General features: G+C 37.3%; 1 protein-coding gene across 8 annotated transcripts in view; it reads right to left on the reverse strand.

Moving 5' to 3' along the window:
- The window catches only part of MYOT (myotilin), a 62238-nt gene that overhangs the window by 14490 nt on the left and 30000 nt on the right, over positions 1-17748 (reverse strand). For 5 of the 8 annotated variants that reach the window (XM_058166715.1, XM_058166712.1, XM_058166711.1 and 2 more), the window contains one exon: positions 1401-1557. In XM_058166715.1, the coding sequence (XP_058022698.1) occupies positions 1401-1557 (157 nt within the window). Of the gene's footprint in view, positions 1-1400; positions 1558-4036; positions 4109-4130; positions 4722-7005; positions 7164-17748 lie in introns of those variants that run through there. The other 3 variants (XM_058166716.1, XM_058166718.1, XM_058166719.1) reach the window with 3 other exon arrangements.

The raw sequence follows: 17748 nt of genomic DNA on the forward strand, positions 1-17748 counted from the left end.
CTTGGTTTACCCCACTTTCCAGACTTCAGGTTTATCTCAAACTCCAAAGGGCTTAATAGATTTTCAACCTCCCTCCCTCTCCCTCAGGAACTAAAAAATTATTTCCAATATGCACACAACACGAAAATATGATTTGGGGTGAATGGGGTACTGATACTGCAAGGATTTTCCTTCTGTCTGCAGTGAGGGGTAGTGGTAGGATATTTGCATAGCAGCTCGGATGGGGCAAGATTCAACTACACACTTCGCTTTATTTTGGTCAGTATGTAAAATGATCCTAGTTACTGTTTATAGTTTAAGGATTAGTTTGTTGAGTGAACCCAGCCTGTTGTAATTAAATAAACCATGGTTAAGCAAACATTTGCTTAATATAGTACTAAAACAAAACACAATTCATTGAGGGTAGGAAAATGCCTCATCTAAATTGATAATTGTTACCTAATGAATGAATAAAATATTACATTAACTTCTGATATCTACACTTATGTAAAAAAACAGTAAATTCACTTGGCCTAGATTTAGTTTTGATAACGCATGAAGGGAAACCTTAATGTAATACAAATCTGTTGTAGTTTCACTAATGAGACGATTAATGTAGTTTCAAAAATATGATAGACTGAGTGCAATAGCACTAGATGGATAAGAGTAACATGAATTATAAAAAGCATAGAGTTGCTGCCATTTTCTCCTACTCTAGAATCTAATTCAATTTCCTGTTGTTTTTCTCACCTACTCCCTTGGTGGCTCCCCTGGAAAATAAGGTAATGATGTCAGAACACATATCTAAATTATTGTGGTCATAATAAAGGGGAAATAGTAGGCATACAATACATGGTGATGCTTTTCAGTTTTACTCCTATGTTATTTGTAATTAATTGTCCACAATTGGCATCAGCCAATTGTGAAAGAAAATATTGGCATCCATAAGAAGGGACTCATTCTTATCACAAGTTGGAACTGATTTCTTGGATCAGTTTTTCCTCTTGGATAATGTCCAAATATCAATCCCAGACCTATTATCCGTAAGCGGCATTTGATCAAGATGTAAGTATTGGTGAGCCAAGAAATAATTCAGGTCAAGGTGCATGAATGAGAACTTACGTTCTAATGCTGCCAAAGCTCAATAGTCTCTGAAATACAGAGATCCAGAGTTATTCCAATATTAAATTCAGTATATACAATATTAATCATACTGTTTAATTAGTGGTCATCTTGTGAGGCCCTGAACAGGTAAGTAGTTACATCAACATACAGATGTCTTGTAAATGCATATATTTCAGAAATGGGTTTTAGCTTAATGAATCAGTATAGGGAAGTAAGGAAAAAAATTCAGAGTAATTAATCTTAAGGGATAGTTTCCTAGCCTCCCTTTTATATGTATTCTCTATACATTTTCTTACTTGGTTCCCGTTATGCAGAAGGTTATCTTTACATCGCAGTTTCCTTTCCAAGTCTTGAATGAGGGCGTCTTTCGTTCCTTGTATCTCTTTGTCGGAAGCCTTTGGTACTTGTTTAAGGCTATCAGTTTGCGGGCTGTACATAGGCTTTGAATGACTGCTAATTAAAGGAAAAGAAGGGTGATCTTGTAATCATTAAATAGAGCTGAGTATAAAAGACAAACTATTGAAAACTCTTATTGTAAGTTTATATTGTAGCTAATATGTAAGGAGAAACCCATTAATGCCATGAGTATGGAGTCTGCTAGATGCTGCATTTTTTTAAAAAAAAAGGCCCTAGAAAAGGAGAAACATACATAATGATTAAGCTGTAAAAATCTTAACTGATCATATTTTTTGGGGGGGATGTTTCAACTGAGGCTATAAAATACAAAATATGAGAAACATAGCGTGGTATTTTGTTGGAAATTACTAATGTTCAATCATTTTTCTGCTTTTGAGGACCAAGAACAATTATTTAAGAAAAAAAAAACCAAACTCAGAGATTTGTTTACACAATAATTCTTGCTGTTAAATAATAAAAGTTTCCTTTCCCCCTTAAAGTCTATTCTACTGAAGTGGGTGAAGAAATTTAGTCAGGAGAGCAGCTGCCTACAAGGCTTACTTTGCTCTGAACTACTCCCAGAATGCCTTAATAGTGATGTTTGCTACTAGAAGCAGAATCTCTCCACTTTATTCTAACCTTTTCAAACAATGAAGATCAGGGGAGAAACTGTGCTCTCAAATCTTCATCATTTATTCAATTCTAGTTTATATACAAAAATTAAGCATTACATAATGTATATTCTTATTAAGCCTTAATGAAGCTAGCAATTTTAGTTCATTTCTTAACAATTAATATGTTTTTATGTACCATTATGGTGTATCATTAACAATTGTTAATGATACAGTATAGGTGCATAAAAGCAAATTTATTAACAAATTATTAACAGCAACTTGATAATACAATCCATATTTGTTCGTTATTTTGTAATGTTAAATCTATTGTGATGTCTTGTTTACTTATTATCAATTCCTGTATCAAGTTATATAACTTATTGTCATGGGGCTTAATTCCAGGTAAGATCATGATTTGACCTTCTAGATTAATTAGGATTTCTTTCCTCACAAGATGACTTTTTAAAAATTAAATGGAAACATGACACTTTTATTTAGAAAATATTTTTATTTTTGTGTCACAGGTGTTGAATGCAATGTTTAATAATTGTATAATGGAACTTTTTTTGAAAAACAACTTTAATTTGTAGTTCAGAAATATAGAATCCCGGTATGCAAATTTTCTAAGAATTATAGGTGGGACTGCTATTCCCTAGTTTACTTTATCGATCCTGCCAATACTAGGAACCATTCCTCTTTCTCTAGAACCTTAATGCCTTCAGATTTTTATACAGAATGAGGATGTTGCTTTCTTTGTATGCATAAAGATTTGTGGGTGGGTAACATCCAAATATTTTGTGTTCTATTAGACATCAGGGAGCTGTCATTTATTTTCAAAAAACTATACCAATAAAATAGTTACTTAGCTTCTTTTTCAAGAAAGCTTTTTAAACATTTATAAATTCTAAAAAAGAAGAAACAATTTTTATTTTTCATTTTTTTCAGGGTTTTTTTCAGGGTTCATTATACAGTGGCAAAAGTATAATGTAGAAGAGATAGGATGTAGCCTTCACTGATATCAGATGTATTTTCCATTCAGGGCTGGATTGTACCCAACTATGCCATTTGCTCTAGATCAGTTGCTTAGTGCCTAGATAAATAGAACTAAAGAAGGAAATGCTCTAAGGAAAAGACTAAAAGTCAAATTATTAAACAGTACTGAAAACTGTTTCTGTCAGATGTGTTGATCACAGTTCATCTTAGCCGGAATAGCTAAAGATGACAGTAGCAACTGTAAGCCAACTCATCATATTTGAAAAAGCTGCACTAGTGAACATACCCAACAAAGCAGTGGCAGCATTTGCACAACAAGCATAGTCATCGTTCCCGTAATCATGGTTTACTCAACTTAATTTTCTGTATTAACATGATACATGAGCTGGATTTCCACAACATACTAAGCTAAAACGTGACTGATTTGGCACTGCACAAATACGTGTAGTGACACATATAAAACCTCTCACAGCAAATAATGTTTACTCCCAAATAAGAATCCTTAAATTATTTGATGGAATTGTGCTAAAGCTATGTGTTATACCCAAGACAAAATCCCATGATAAAAACGGGATAAACCAATAATAATTAAATGAACTGAAATAAAATTAAATAATCACTGGTCTCAAATCTGTTAATCTTTTCTTGAAATCAATCCTTAATAGATTTCGTTTTTATTATGTCAACTAGACTAGTGCATAATTTTCCAGAATTAGATTTCATTTTCAGGGCTTGTTTAAATAGGATGGGTATTCTGCCTTTACTTTTATATTTCAGCCACCACTGCTTACATAAAACTTTGGAAACATCTATACATTTTGCAAAAAGTTGGCATTTGGAACAAAACAGACCCTGCACAATTAACAGCGGTTATAGTTTCCATTCCTGAGTTTCCCCTTCTAATTCCCATCTCTGCCTTCAACACTTACATGCAGCATAGCTCACTCACAACAGGAACATAGCACTCAGGTTTTCATGAATGCACCTACACACAGTTCAAAGCAAGGGAAAGAGCATACTTACTTTGAGTCCACCGAGGAAGGACCTTGGCTATTATTATAATCAAAGTGAGAGGGCAACACAGAACAAAGGAATGCTGCAGGGGACTGGTTATGCATGGATGAAATTCTCGGCCCAGATGATGAGCTAGCAGGAGACTGTACAGATGCGGGTGTTACGGGAAATGAAGCGCTATATGAAGGTGAAGAGAGTGAGATTGGCGAGCTCAGCGATGAAGAGGAAGTAAATTTCTTCTCATTAGGATTAGAAGGCTGGATTAAAATGGAAGACTTTTGCCTGCTCGGAAGTGTAGCAGAGGTCTCTGATCCCGGAGGCTGTGGCTTCCCTTGATATGTATTTTGAGACTGGATAAAGTGTTTTGGACGCTCATAATTAAACATGCTGGGTTGGTACATAGAGGACACAGATGGGAGATTACTGACACTCATGGGGAAGCTTTCACAATTGTCCTGCGTTTTAGAAGGTGAAAATAGACTTTGGGTTGGTGGTTGGAAAGAATGAGTTGATAAATTTTGTGGGCTTCCTTGGCAGGGATCCTAGTTAGGACAGAATCCCTGCCTCAGCAAAGAGTAGCTGTCTTGATGAAGATAATCCCTTTAGGAAAACAATACAAATAAGAACAGAAATAAATGGGCATGCAACAAGATTATATAGACAATCAAATTAGAAGGGAATCAATGGACAAATGCTAACATTATCCATTTTTCTCAGGAACAAGATGTTTTGTACCTAGAGCATCTTTGAAGTTTGCCCCCCCTCCCCAATAATAATTTGAACAGTTTTCTCATAAACATGCTGAAATAATTCTAGGAATACTCATAGGCACTTAAAAGTTTTCAATGTACAGAAGATATTTTAATATGCACCCATCTCCATATGTAGAATATGCAATTTATTTTTATAATGGCTTTCATTGCAACCCCCACCCCCTCCTGCGAACTAAATGGCAATTAAACCTATATTAAACTCTTTTTCTGAAATCACTGGAAAGCAGTAACTATCTTTGCAAATTTTAGCTCTAATTATGATTTAAAGATACAATTCACTCATTTTCATCCATGTAAAGCCTTTCTACAGTAAATAAAAATGATCTATCATAAGTAGATATTGAATTCTATCAGTGCTTAAAACAATGTATTCAAATAAAAAATTATGCAGTACCAATACTTTATGACAAAGGCATGTTCCTTGCTTATACTGCTAAGCTTCTACCAACCAAACAAAATTTGAGTTCCAAGTAAACAAACTCTGTTATGAATCCCAAGATCAATAGGATGATGATGTTTTCCCCCCTCTGGACTATGCTCAAATTCCTTATAATGGAAAATATAGTATTGTATAATATAATTCTAACCAGATCTTAGTACCAAAGATCTGCCAAACTATATAACTCAATTTTCTGACCAGCTTTTACAATATTTTTGAAACTAATGAGAAACTGTATGAGGCAGATTCTTAACTAAAATAAAGTACAAAGATAAAGTTCATGAAGGAAATTATTTTCATTGTTTTGCCTAGAGTCTAGACAAGCAGCATTTTGCTTCAATTAGGATTAAAAGAATAGAACATTTACAGATATGGTTAGCAAGAAATCTGGCTATAAGTGAAGTAAGTTTAGTTACTGTGTTCATTGAGTATGTGGATATATCATGATTGCTACCACATGTGCATGTCAAGACATTTTTTTCCATACATAAATCCCACACTGTAGTTGGGTTATTGCTATTATAAACTGTAAATGAATTCTATATGAAGTTCTTAAAAATATTCGGTTTATTTGAACAAAAAAAATAGTTCAAACATTCAGCTGTGTGGCAAATTTCTCAATGTATCTATATGGAAGCAAACTACAGTACTTCTAAAAAAAACGCAAAGAAACTTCGGCAAGAAGTAAATAAAATAAAATGTGGCTATTCCTTCCCTTCCCACTTAAAATCCCTCCAATCCCTCTATTTTTTCTCAACAGAATTTCGTATCAGCTGTTTTGCTACTATATCTGCATCCAGGACCGTATATTGCCTTCCTTTCATAGGAAGAGCCTAAACTAGGTTCCATGAGGTCATGCATTCCTCAGACAGATCAAATTATTCGGCTTTTTTTAAACGTATGATTAAAGCAGCTCTTCATTTCGACTTTTCGTATAACGCGCGATAAATGTACTTCTCGAGCGGTTAAGAATTCTAATCTTGTATTTCTAAGTTTCACCACGAAACAAAACGCACTTTAACTAACTCGTGCAACCCAAAACCTTCTAGGAAAGGGAGCCTAAGAACGCGTGAATCCGCTTCAAGTGAGCGCGAACAGCTTGCATATTTTAATATTCACCTTCCTCTATTAAAATAAAAGTCCGCTGCTACAATAGTTTCACACGAAGTTCGTAAAAAAACCCAACACAAAATCCACCTCCCTTCCCTTCGGTTGGAAATCTACTAAGCCCTTTACAAGAGACACCAACTTTCCAAACTTGGACGACGAACGTCTTGTGTAACTTATTCTGAAATGCAAAGATTCGGTCACGACCTTCTGCAACGACTAACGTGCTTCTTGCAAGTCAATCTTCGGCGCCTAGCCTAGACCGCGCTCCTCAGTTCCCAGAGCCAGATAACCCGCGTGTGAGCCTTAAACTACCACCCACGCGGGTCAGGTTCGCAAAAGCTGCTGGGCTACTTACACTGGGGCGCCTCAGTCAAACCTTCCCAGCCCGTACAAGCAACCCACCACCTGTGCTCCTTTCAAGTATCAGTCCCCCACCCACCCCCGTCATAGGCACGCTGGGCTTTCCCTGGAAGTACAGCTCCTAAAAGATGAATGGCACCGCTGCGAGACGAACAGGGCGGGGTGGGACGGAGGGAAAGAGGAGGAATGCAGAGGAATTTACCTGTAAGCAAAGGAAGGGATCACCTGCGGGCCTAGGAAGCGGTGTTGTGAAGGGAAACCAGCCATCCACTAACACTGACTACAACCATAGTACCTCTCTACTTAAGTTTTAATATGAGCGGCCCTTGCCAGGGAATGACATCGGAGGTATTCGCTCTTTCCAGCCACCCGGCTAAGTTGCCAAAATAAGAGCTTTCTTTCCCCCGCCCTTCTCCACCCCGCCCGACTATTGCTCGGCCACCCAAACTAGAGCCCGCGAGAAAGAAAGAGACGCGCTTGGCCGCTGGGAAGAGGGCAGGCAGAGCATTCCTTGCGTGTCATTCAGAAACGCGCAGCTAAAGGCAGCTCGGTAACCAAGATTGTTCAGCTTGAAGTTCGGCGCGGTCGACTGTTTTTTTTTTTTTTGGTGAAAAAGGGTTTGTAACCGGAGCTACTCTTTAAAACTCTTCGGCGGGGCGCCTGCAGAAGTAGCTTGGGAAGGGAATAGGATTGTCCGGATCTAACTATTCATATATGCTGTAAATAAGCCATTTTTCGGGCAAAGGCAATGCGGTGGTGCTTGGGCGAGGGATCCCGTAAAAAAAGCTATATTCCAACCCGTATTATGTGTGTTGTCGCCGCTGGCAACGCTGCTCTGAATCCACCGATTGCTGTGGCAACAGTCGCGGGCATTTATTTCCCTGCCTCCGCTGGCGAAAAATGCCTGCCGTTGACCTCATTCGAGGCCATCGTTTTAATTCAGAAGCTTGGCAGCCGGCGCTTAAAAGAAAAATTGCCCTGAAAGCCTCCGTGCTGTAGATAGTGAGGAGTTAACTCTGCGAAGGTGGGGAGTGCGCGCGAAGCGGCTTTGTGGTTAGGAAACAGGTGAAGAGGAACAGAGTTTATTGCACTCGAGGAGTTGGCGGGAACAAGCGAAGGAAGGACAGAAACAAGGGTCCTAGAGGTATACAGTAAGCGGTAAAAAGTTGGACTCATATATCTGTCGACAAGTACAGGCTCTTTGAGTTGGAAGTGGTTTCAGGGACACTAAAGAGAAACCGCATTCCAGCTCGGAGGGACTTTGATTCTGAAGCAAACGCAAGCCGCGCTTCTATAGCGGCCCGATCGAATTTCTTTATTTCCAACTAGCCTGCTGGCGCCCCTTTTGTTCAAGTACCCTCCGTTTTTCCTCTCTTGAAAAGAGCACAGCGAGCAGGAGGGCTCGAGAAGTAGCTACCAACACATCACAACCGAGGAGGAAAATAATATAGCACCCAGTACTCTTAATTCACACAAACATAGTTACATGCTTCAAAGATTGATTCTTTCAGTTATCTAATCCAGGATATGCAGCACAGTTTACAGGTCCATAGTGACTCAGGTTTTTTTATCATCCCAGAAAAAACCTGTTGCGACCTATATTAGTGAAATCTTACTTCAACTTTTATTCTTCAGATATGTAATATTGTACTTCCCATTTTCTGCCTAGAGCTTGGGGAAGGATATATTCATCCTTGGATCCAATTTTCAAAAAGAGAGCTGTGTTGAAGTGCAGGTAGTCTTCAACTTATGACCACAATTGAGCCCAAAATTTCTGTTATTAAGTGAGACATTTCTTAAGTGAATTTTACCCCATGTACCTTTCTTGCCTCAGTTGTTAAATGAGTCACTGCAGTTGATAAGTTAGTAACCCAGTTGTTAAGAGAATCTGGCTTCCCCACTGACTTTGCTTGTCAGAAGGTCGCAAAAGGGGATCACTTGACCTGGGGACACAGCAATGGTCATAAATATGAACCAGCTGCCAAGCATCTGAATTTGGATCACGTGATCATGGGGCTGCTGAAAAGGTTGTAACTGAAAAACTGTCGTAGCTCACTTTTTTCAGTGCTGTTATAACTTTGATCACTAAATGAATGGTTATAAGTCAAGGACTATTTGTACAAGACTTTTGTGTTATCTTTTCTATAAATCATAAGTTCGTCTTTAGAATTCCTCAATACACTTTACATTTTCCAACAGCATAGATACAGTATAGGTACAACCATTCATTTAGTCACTGAAGTTACAATGGAATTGAAAAAAAGAACTATGACTGTTTTTCATACTTACGACTGTTGCAGCATCCCCGTTGTCTTGTGACCCAGGCCCAAGTAGATAGTAGGAAACTCAGTCCGTGAAAAAACAAACAAACTTTATTCGAACAGCTGAGAATTACTTCATTCCCAGTGTAGTTCAACTCAAATTAAAGCAAATTCCTCCCAACATAAATTCCTCAGTCCTATTGCAAAACTTGGTCCAATTAGGCAAACTGCCAAAGGCCTTTCTTGGCAAAAGTTCAGAAGTCACAAAAATAAATGGAAGACGTAGACGAAGAAGACAAAGTTGCCTGTTGTAACTCCGGCCCCCGCGCCTGTCCTCATGGAGGAGGATGACTCTGAGAGTGATGGGGAGGAGCCGATAAGGCCTCCCTCTCCAGGACCCTCCTCTCTGGCACCGCCCCAGGTTCCAGCTGCAGGCCAGGAAGAGGAGCTGACAAGGCCTCCCTTTCTCGGACCCTCCTCCTCCCTGGCAACGCCTCAGGTTCCAGCTACTGAAGATCAATCGTGGATTGACCCGAGGCAGCGACGAAAAGATAAGCATGCGCAGTAAAGGAAGAGGTGTGGCAGGCCCAGAGATTTCTGAGTCACTGAACCACACTCCACGGGATAAAAGCGGGTAGAGTTGCCATCTGGCCCTTGTGACGGACAAAAAGCTACCAAGTGTGAACTGCAGATCGGTCGTTTGGGAGTTAAAAGGCCTGGACTGTGCAAAGGATTTTTCTGTGAGCTCTTGGCAACGTATGTTGGATACATGGGCTTCTGTCTCCGTAAGAAATAAAGAACTCGGAACTTGGCAGGCCTTTGCACTGTTGCTGCCAAGTCTGTCATCCACTACAGAAAGTCAGGTCTGTTGTAAATATAAAGGACTGTTGGACACGCGTCTCTGCGTCTTCTCTGTGAGGTGGGGAGGGGAGGGGGACAGAACACTACCAACGTTGTTTTCCGGCAAAGCCCAAATGCCTTTGCTGGTCTGTTTTAAGCCTTATGGGAGGGGCTAGTCATCTCTTGGCCCTACTCCCGAGTTGTCCTTTTTGCTTGAGCTGCTCTTGCTTTCTGGCAGCTCTTCTCAAGCGTGCATTAGGAACAGGCTCCTCCTGTTCCTCTGCCTCACTGCTGTCAGTCTCTGGAGGCTCTGGAGTCCGCACCTCAGTTCCCAATGGTCCTGGCCTCACCTCAGCCTCATTGCTGTCCAGCTCCATGGCCAGCTCCGTAGGCTGCTGGCTAACCACAACATTGTCACATGATCAAAATTTAGGCACTTGGCAGCCAAATATTATGGCAGTTGTAGTGGCCTGTGTTCATGTGACCAGCATTTGTAATGAGATTCTCAGTCATTCAGGCCATAATTGTTTCAAAGATGCTTTTTTCAAAGGGCAACAGGACTGGCAACAGGCCAGCGTCATAATTGATGAAGCTTCTTGGCTAAAATGTTTTCTTCTTCCTCAAGGACAAAAATAAACCAGTTCAGTTGCCTTTTGAAAAAACACCTTTGAGATAACATTTGTGATCTTCCTAGCTGGCTTCTGACAAAGTCAATAGAGGAAGCAAGATTTAGAATAATTTTAGAAGAATTTAAAATAACTTATTATTTTGCAGTGATTCGCTTAACAATTTTGACAAAAAAGGGCAAAATGGGCAAAATTCACCTGCCTTGCTTAGCATATCGAATTTTAGTCTCAACTGTGGTCTTAAATTGAGAACTACCTGTAATACACTATGAGCAACTAAGAAGCTAAGGTTTTTAAGCTTGTGATGCATTTTATGGATTTTATTTTTCATAGAATATATACATTTATTCAGTTTTAATTGTATTCATTAGCTTTACATCCTACCTTGATTTGTACAATGTTCCCACTTCCTATTTACATTTATGTATTTTTTTTGAAAAATGGCAGGTTGCTTACAAAATACCACAAAATAATAAACCAATCCAATAGATAATAAAATGCAATATTTGAAGTATATAAACATTAAAGTAATAAAAACACAAAAACAACTAGACACAAGGACAGTCTTTCCCCCATGCCGTCACTCTGCTAAACAACTAATTCCCACAACACTGTCAAACTACCTAGTAGGGCTATATTACTATAATCCTTCTCCTCTTTCCTGTTACTGATTTCCTTATCTTCTTATGACTAACTGTGGCTTGTATCTTACGATTTGTATTAATTGTTTTATTTAATATCCTAGTATGATTTGTGTTGATTTATTATTTAGTAACCTATGACTATCACTAAGTGTTGTATCTTATGATTACTGATAAATATATTTTATGATGATTATGATCATGATTTATCACTTTTTACTTGTCTGTACACTGAGAGCTTCTGCACTGGAGACAAATTCCTTGGCCAGTAAAGAATTATATTTTATTCTTTACTCCTATAAAATGTTTCAGAGGCATGACAAAAAATGCATTTGACTTACTTTATAAATTCCTATCAATCACAGCAAGAATCAACAAAATGTTATTCACCTAGACACATGAGGCCTAAAGAGTAACAGGATAAATTTCTTTTGCATTAAACTCAAAACTATGAATGTCTGAACAGCTTGGCAGAGTGAAGACCTATATAAAAATACAATGAAATTATGTTATAGAAAAATGTGAATAATTTTTTCTTTTTGACAGATCAACGATGTCAAAAACTCAGCAGTCAACTCAAAGGGCTACAGGAAGAGATCCTTGCAGAGATATTGCCTCATTAGTAGCTATATTAACTGAGGTAAAGTAACAATAGGGATCCAGTATGACAATAAATGGGAATATGCCAATGCCATCTAGGCAGACACAGAATATACCCTATGTATGTATGCATGTGTGAAAGTATAAATGACCATTCAAAGATGCGTTATAGAAGCAGATGAAGATTAGAAATCAAGCTCAGTATAATTAAGACAGAAATCGGCATTAGCTAAACTTGTTTCCCACAATATAACTGGTTGGGCAATTTCCCTTATTCCAGCAAGCAGAGTCAAAGTTGTAATGTGAGGTGCTGAAATCTAAAAATTTAGGGATTAATCCTGTTTCCTAAAAATGTATGCAGAAAGTGTGAGACTTTAAAAAAAATCTCTTGCTACTAAACAAATTAAATATATAGATCATTATATTAGATTTAAATTTTAGAAACATGCATAAGCTTGCATAAATATGGTTTATTTTGTCATGTGCAAAGGAAACCCAAACCTACAATTTAAATTTATTCATTAATAGAAATCATCTTTTCTGAATAATACAGCTATTAGTTTTTCTTCTTATGCATATTGGTTTGGAAAAGGGCAATCTAATGTGAAAAAACGTCATAAGGGGACCCTCTGATCCAATTTACCCATTCACATATTGCTGAATTTAAAGTAATAAAGAGAAGTGAGATGTGATTATGAAACTTGAAACATGTTATAAAAGTAGTCTTGCAGAGCTGTCAGAAATCTGCTTACATTTGTTTGGGTAGTATAAAAACCTATTAAGTTGCAATTCTGTGCAAGCTTAACAGGGATCACGTTGCGCTAAGTAAGTAGAATTTACTTCCATGTGAGCATTCACCAAACCGAGTAGTAAATATAATACAAGCTTTTATTTAACAGAACCAGACTAGCAATAAGAGTTTGTTTACTGAAGAAAATATTTTAAAAGGAAGCAAAAGTTTGTAAGTATCTCGTTTTACTTAAAAGAAATCCTGCAATTGGAAGGAATGACCTATGTATTTAGATTAATATTAATTGGTTGGGAATCTGTGCCAGGAATTTTGTGATACAGTATATAGGATCTTTTTCCATTCATCTATATGATTTCATGATCTAAAATGGACAGCTAACATCAAAAACATCATCAAAAAAGGACAACAAAGAATGTTCTTTCTGCGCCAACTCAGTAAGCTCAAACTGCCCAAGGAGCTGCTGATTCAGTTCTACAGAGGAATTATTGAGTCTGTCATTTGCACCTCTATAACTGTCTGGTTCGGTTCTGCAACCCAACAAGAAAGACACAGACTTCAGAGGACAATTAGAATTGCAGAAAAAATAATTGCTACCAACCTGCCTTCCATTGAGGACCTGTATACTGCACGAATCAAGAAGAGGGCCGTGAAAATATTTACAGATCCCTCACATCCAGGACATAAACTGTTTCAACTCCTACCCTCAAAACGACGCTATAGAGCACTGCACACCAGAACAACAAGACACAAGAACAGTTTTTTCCCGAAGGCCATCACTCTGCTAAACAAATAATTCCCTCAACACTGTCAAACTATTTACTAAATCGGCACTACTATTAATCTCATCGTTCCCATCACCAATCTCTTTCTATTTATGACTGTATGACTATAACTTTGTTGCTGGCAATCCTTATGATTTATATTGATATATTGACTATCATTTGTATTGTAAATGTTGTACCTTGATGAACGTATCTTTTCTTTTATGTACACTGAGAGCTTATGCACCAAGACAAATTCCTTGTGTGTCCAATCACACTTGGCCAATAAAAAATTCTATTCTATTCTATTCTATTCTATTCTATTCTATTCTATTCTATTCTATTCTATTCTATTCTATTCTATTCTATTCTATGTAGTTTCTGTCTACATAAAATAGCTGCGATTGTAAGACTGGTGTTCACTTCTGCCCATGCTTGCAACCCACGTGGTAAAATGAAAGTGTCCGTTGTATAGCTTCCCATTTTTTTCCTAAACATTATTTACTGCATGGTTTTACATTAAGAAATGTTTATGCCAAGAAGGAAGAACTGAATCGAACCACAGAGCAGTTCAGGAGACTTGATAGTCAAGGCAAGATGATATCAGAGGCAAAGCTAAAATCCCAATTTCAAAAAATATGAAATAAATATCTCCTTTATTTTAATAGCGTATGCAAATAATCTTCTTCAATCTACACATCAGTGTAGTTCAGGGATGAAATCCAGCAGGTTCTGACAGGTTCTGGAGAAACAGTAGCGGAAATTAGGAGCAGTTTGGAGAACCGGCAAATACCACCTCTGGCTGGCCCCAGAGTGGTGTGGGAATGGAGATTTTGCAATATCCTTCCCCCAGGAGTGGGGAGGGAATGGAGATTTTGCAGTATCCTTTCCCTGGAGTGGGGTGGGAATGAAGATTTTGCCACGCCCACCAAGCCACGCCCACCAAGCCACACCCTACCCACTAAGCTCACAGAACCCATAGTAAAAAAATTTGGATTTCACCACTGGTGTAGCTACAATATTTTCATTTCTTGTATAAAATTGTAAAGCTGTATATCTAAGCATGTGTGTATGTAATAATATTTATAATCCTAACTAATTTCTAAACAAGAATATTCAGACTCTACACATGCTGCTAGGCCACATTGCTTCCTTCAGCTGCACGGTTTAATATATTCAGCTTGCTCTATTCATTAGAGGAACAAGACATTTCTGTAGGAATTGGAATATCTATCTATCTATCTATCTATCTATCTATCTATCTATCTATCTATCTATCTATCTATCTATCTATCTATCTATTATGTGCATCAATATTACCTGATACTTTCTTTGGTTCCTGTCTTTTGCTGATATGGAAAAGTATCAATAATAACAAAATAAGAACCATCTAGAATAGAATTGGACTTGCATAGCAGTGATTGGGACACTATAAGTTTAATTGTTGCTATCATGAATTCCTTCTTAAAGGTGATTATGAAAAGATAAGGGACATCCTTTTAAAATGAAGGCTGTTCTGAAGTCAGAAATCATCACCTTTGTAAAATGTTATAAGAAAAAGGCCATCTCTTTTGTTAAGTCAAATTCTAGCAACTTTGACTTCCCAGGAAGTCAACCTATTTACTTGAAAACTGATTTTAAAGAATGAGACATCTCTTAAAGAGCAGCTCTTTATCTACTAAGAACTGAGTGGATGAAGACTGGTCCAGAAAGGAAAGAGGCTTAACTTGGGGCCTAGTGTTTATGTAGTGCTTCTGAGCCTTAGTAGAAGTTTATGGACTTCAACTTCCAGAATTCCCCCACCATCAAGTTGGCTCAGGAATTCTGAAAGCTGAAGTCTACATATCTTAAAGTTACTGAGGCTAACTAATAAATGAGGTTTAAGACATTCTGCTTTCCCCAGCAAAGTTTGGGCCATGCCAGATTGGCACATCTGGCATGGGGAGACTTGCCAATTACCCAGCATCACCTTTAGCTTAAAGCTATATTTTATCTTCACTTTAACATGTGATGACTCTGATATTTTTAAATAATATTTCAATGTTTTGAGCTCCAAAATAAACTTTAAATTCCAACGCAAGATGGCGTGACTCAAAGAGAGATAGGTTTACTATGATCTAAGATAGATGGTCAGTGTAAATAGCTTTTCTAAACCATTCCTGTTTTGGATGACTGGTGCCAACCAAAACCATAACAGCACTGCATAGTATAACTTCTAAGAACTTTTAAGTTTATAGAGTTCTCTTCTAATAGCATTAAAAGAATCATGCAACTGTAATCAATTTCCAGAATCCCTTATGAAATAAATGCAATCATTTGTTCTGCTTTTCTAAGAAAGTATCACATTGATTCTGACCCTTATAATAATTCATTAAACTTGTATGCCACCCAACTCTCAATGATTCTGGACAGATTTCATTTCATTATCCTTTTTCTTACCGGTTTAAATCTATGTGCACTCCTAGAACAATAGTTAAAACGACCTCACTTGCCCTGTAACAGGGCTTAAAATCAGTGAGACTTATTTCTAAGAGCTAATGCTGGTTATTTTCCAAATGGCACTGAAAACCTATATAGTAGTTCTATATAATAGTCTATTGTTGTGTCTGTCTAATCTTGTTGAAGTTGAATAAAAATTAATAGTCCTTTTACACCAGAATTGAATTATTTCTATAGTTGGTACCTTAAATATCTTTGCAGTTTATTCAAAGGCAAACTTATAATAAAAACTGGTTTCTAGATTCCCATTTGATTCAGATCATGGAATAAGTTTTAAACAGTTCTTGCAAGGATTACTAATTCTGATTAAATTAGTTCATACTATATACAAAATGTAGCAGTCCCAGGTTATTTTCAGCCACGTATTTCACAACCGGTACTAGCTATCTAGTCTTGTTTTAGCACTGGAAGAGAGAAAAGTACTATAACTCTTCCCTTTCACTATACCTGTTCTAATTCTATTCACAGTACCCCAAGACCATTCAGATTAATTTTTATAAACCCTATTTCTCTGAAACAAAATAATTAATGTTTATTACTTCAAATGGAGAGAGTCAGTTTAGTGTAGTGGTTAAAGCATCAGGCTAGAAACCAAGAGATCATGATTTCTAGTCCTACCTTATGTGCAAAACCAGTTGGATGACCTTGGGCCAATCACTCTTCCACAGCCCTAGGAAGAAGGCAATGACAAACAACTTCTAAAAAACCTTGCCAGACTTACTTAAGTAATTGCTAGGAATTAATACTGACTTGAAGAAACAACTTCCCTCTCTGGATGGATGCTTTTTGTTGAGTAATTGCAGTGAATATTGCTATTTCCTAATGTTGATTTAAATAATTGCTCCAGTCTACCCATGCAGCACAGGAAAATGTGAAACTTGTCTAATTTTGGACAAAAAAGGGACAAAGAACAGAAAACAACTGCATTTTCATTTTGGTTTCAAGGGATTTCTAGAAAAAAGAAGAGGGAAATTAAAGGATAGATCTATTCATCTTCTGGGTTGTGAATCTAGCTTTCCATTCTTTTCTGAGTACCCAATCTATAGAGGTAAAATGTATCCAACAATATAATATATACCAATAAATTAATATCTCAGGCTGCAAAATGTTGTCCCCCAATATTTTGAAAGGGTTGTGGGAATGGACTCTAGATTGTTTGAAATCTGTTAACGTTTAATGCATTAAAAACTAGTGTTAACTAATATTCATTGATTTGGTACAGAATTTCGGCAGGATAGTTTAAAAGAGCTGAATCTTCAGCTCAATTTTACCAACTGATTGAAATAATATTTTTTTTGCGCAAACATATCGTCTTATCTTTAGATTGGAAAATTCCCTGTTCTAGCAACTTACATTACTGTAAGATGAATACAGTACAGGTAGTCCTCATCTTACAACTATTTGTTTAGCAACCGTTCAAAGTTACAACCGCACTGAAAAAGTAACTTCTGATCATAGAGGTAGTCCTCACACTTACCAATATTTCAGCATCCCCACGGTCATGTGATCAATATTTGGATACATGACAACTGGCATGTATTTATGGTATTTTCAGCATTCTGGGTCATATCATTGCCACTTGTGACCTTCCCATTTGCCTTCTGACAGACAAAGTCGATGTGGGAAGCCAGATTTGCTTAACAACCCGAGTGATTCACTTAACAACCATGGCAATAAAGGTTGTAAAATCAGGCACCACTTTGCTTAGCAGTGGAAGTTCTGGTCTCGGTTGTGGTTGTAAGTCAAGGACTATTTGTATGGCAAAATTATTTCAGCCTCAACATTTTGTATGTTCAGAATAAAAGCTATAGTAACTTCCAAGTTGGGCAAAATTTCTAATCATTTTATACAGAAATTTTAAATTAATCTCTTTTATTACTTGGTTGTAGTGTTGTATTCAAATCAAATAGTTATATTTAAAATGTTGATTATCAATTCCAGAAATAGGATAATCAAACCTACTGAA

This window comes from Ahaetulla prasina, chromosome 2 (genome assembly GCF_028640845.1).
Source record: "Ahaetulla prasina isolate Xishuangbanna chromosome 2, ASM2864084v1, whole genome shotgun sequence".
In the NCBI taxonomy this organism is placed as follows: Eukaryota; Metazoa; Chordata; class Lepidosauria; order Squamata; family Colubridae; genus Ahaetulla; species Ahaetulla prasina.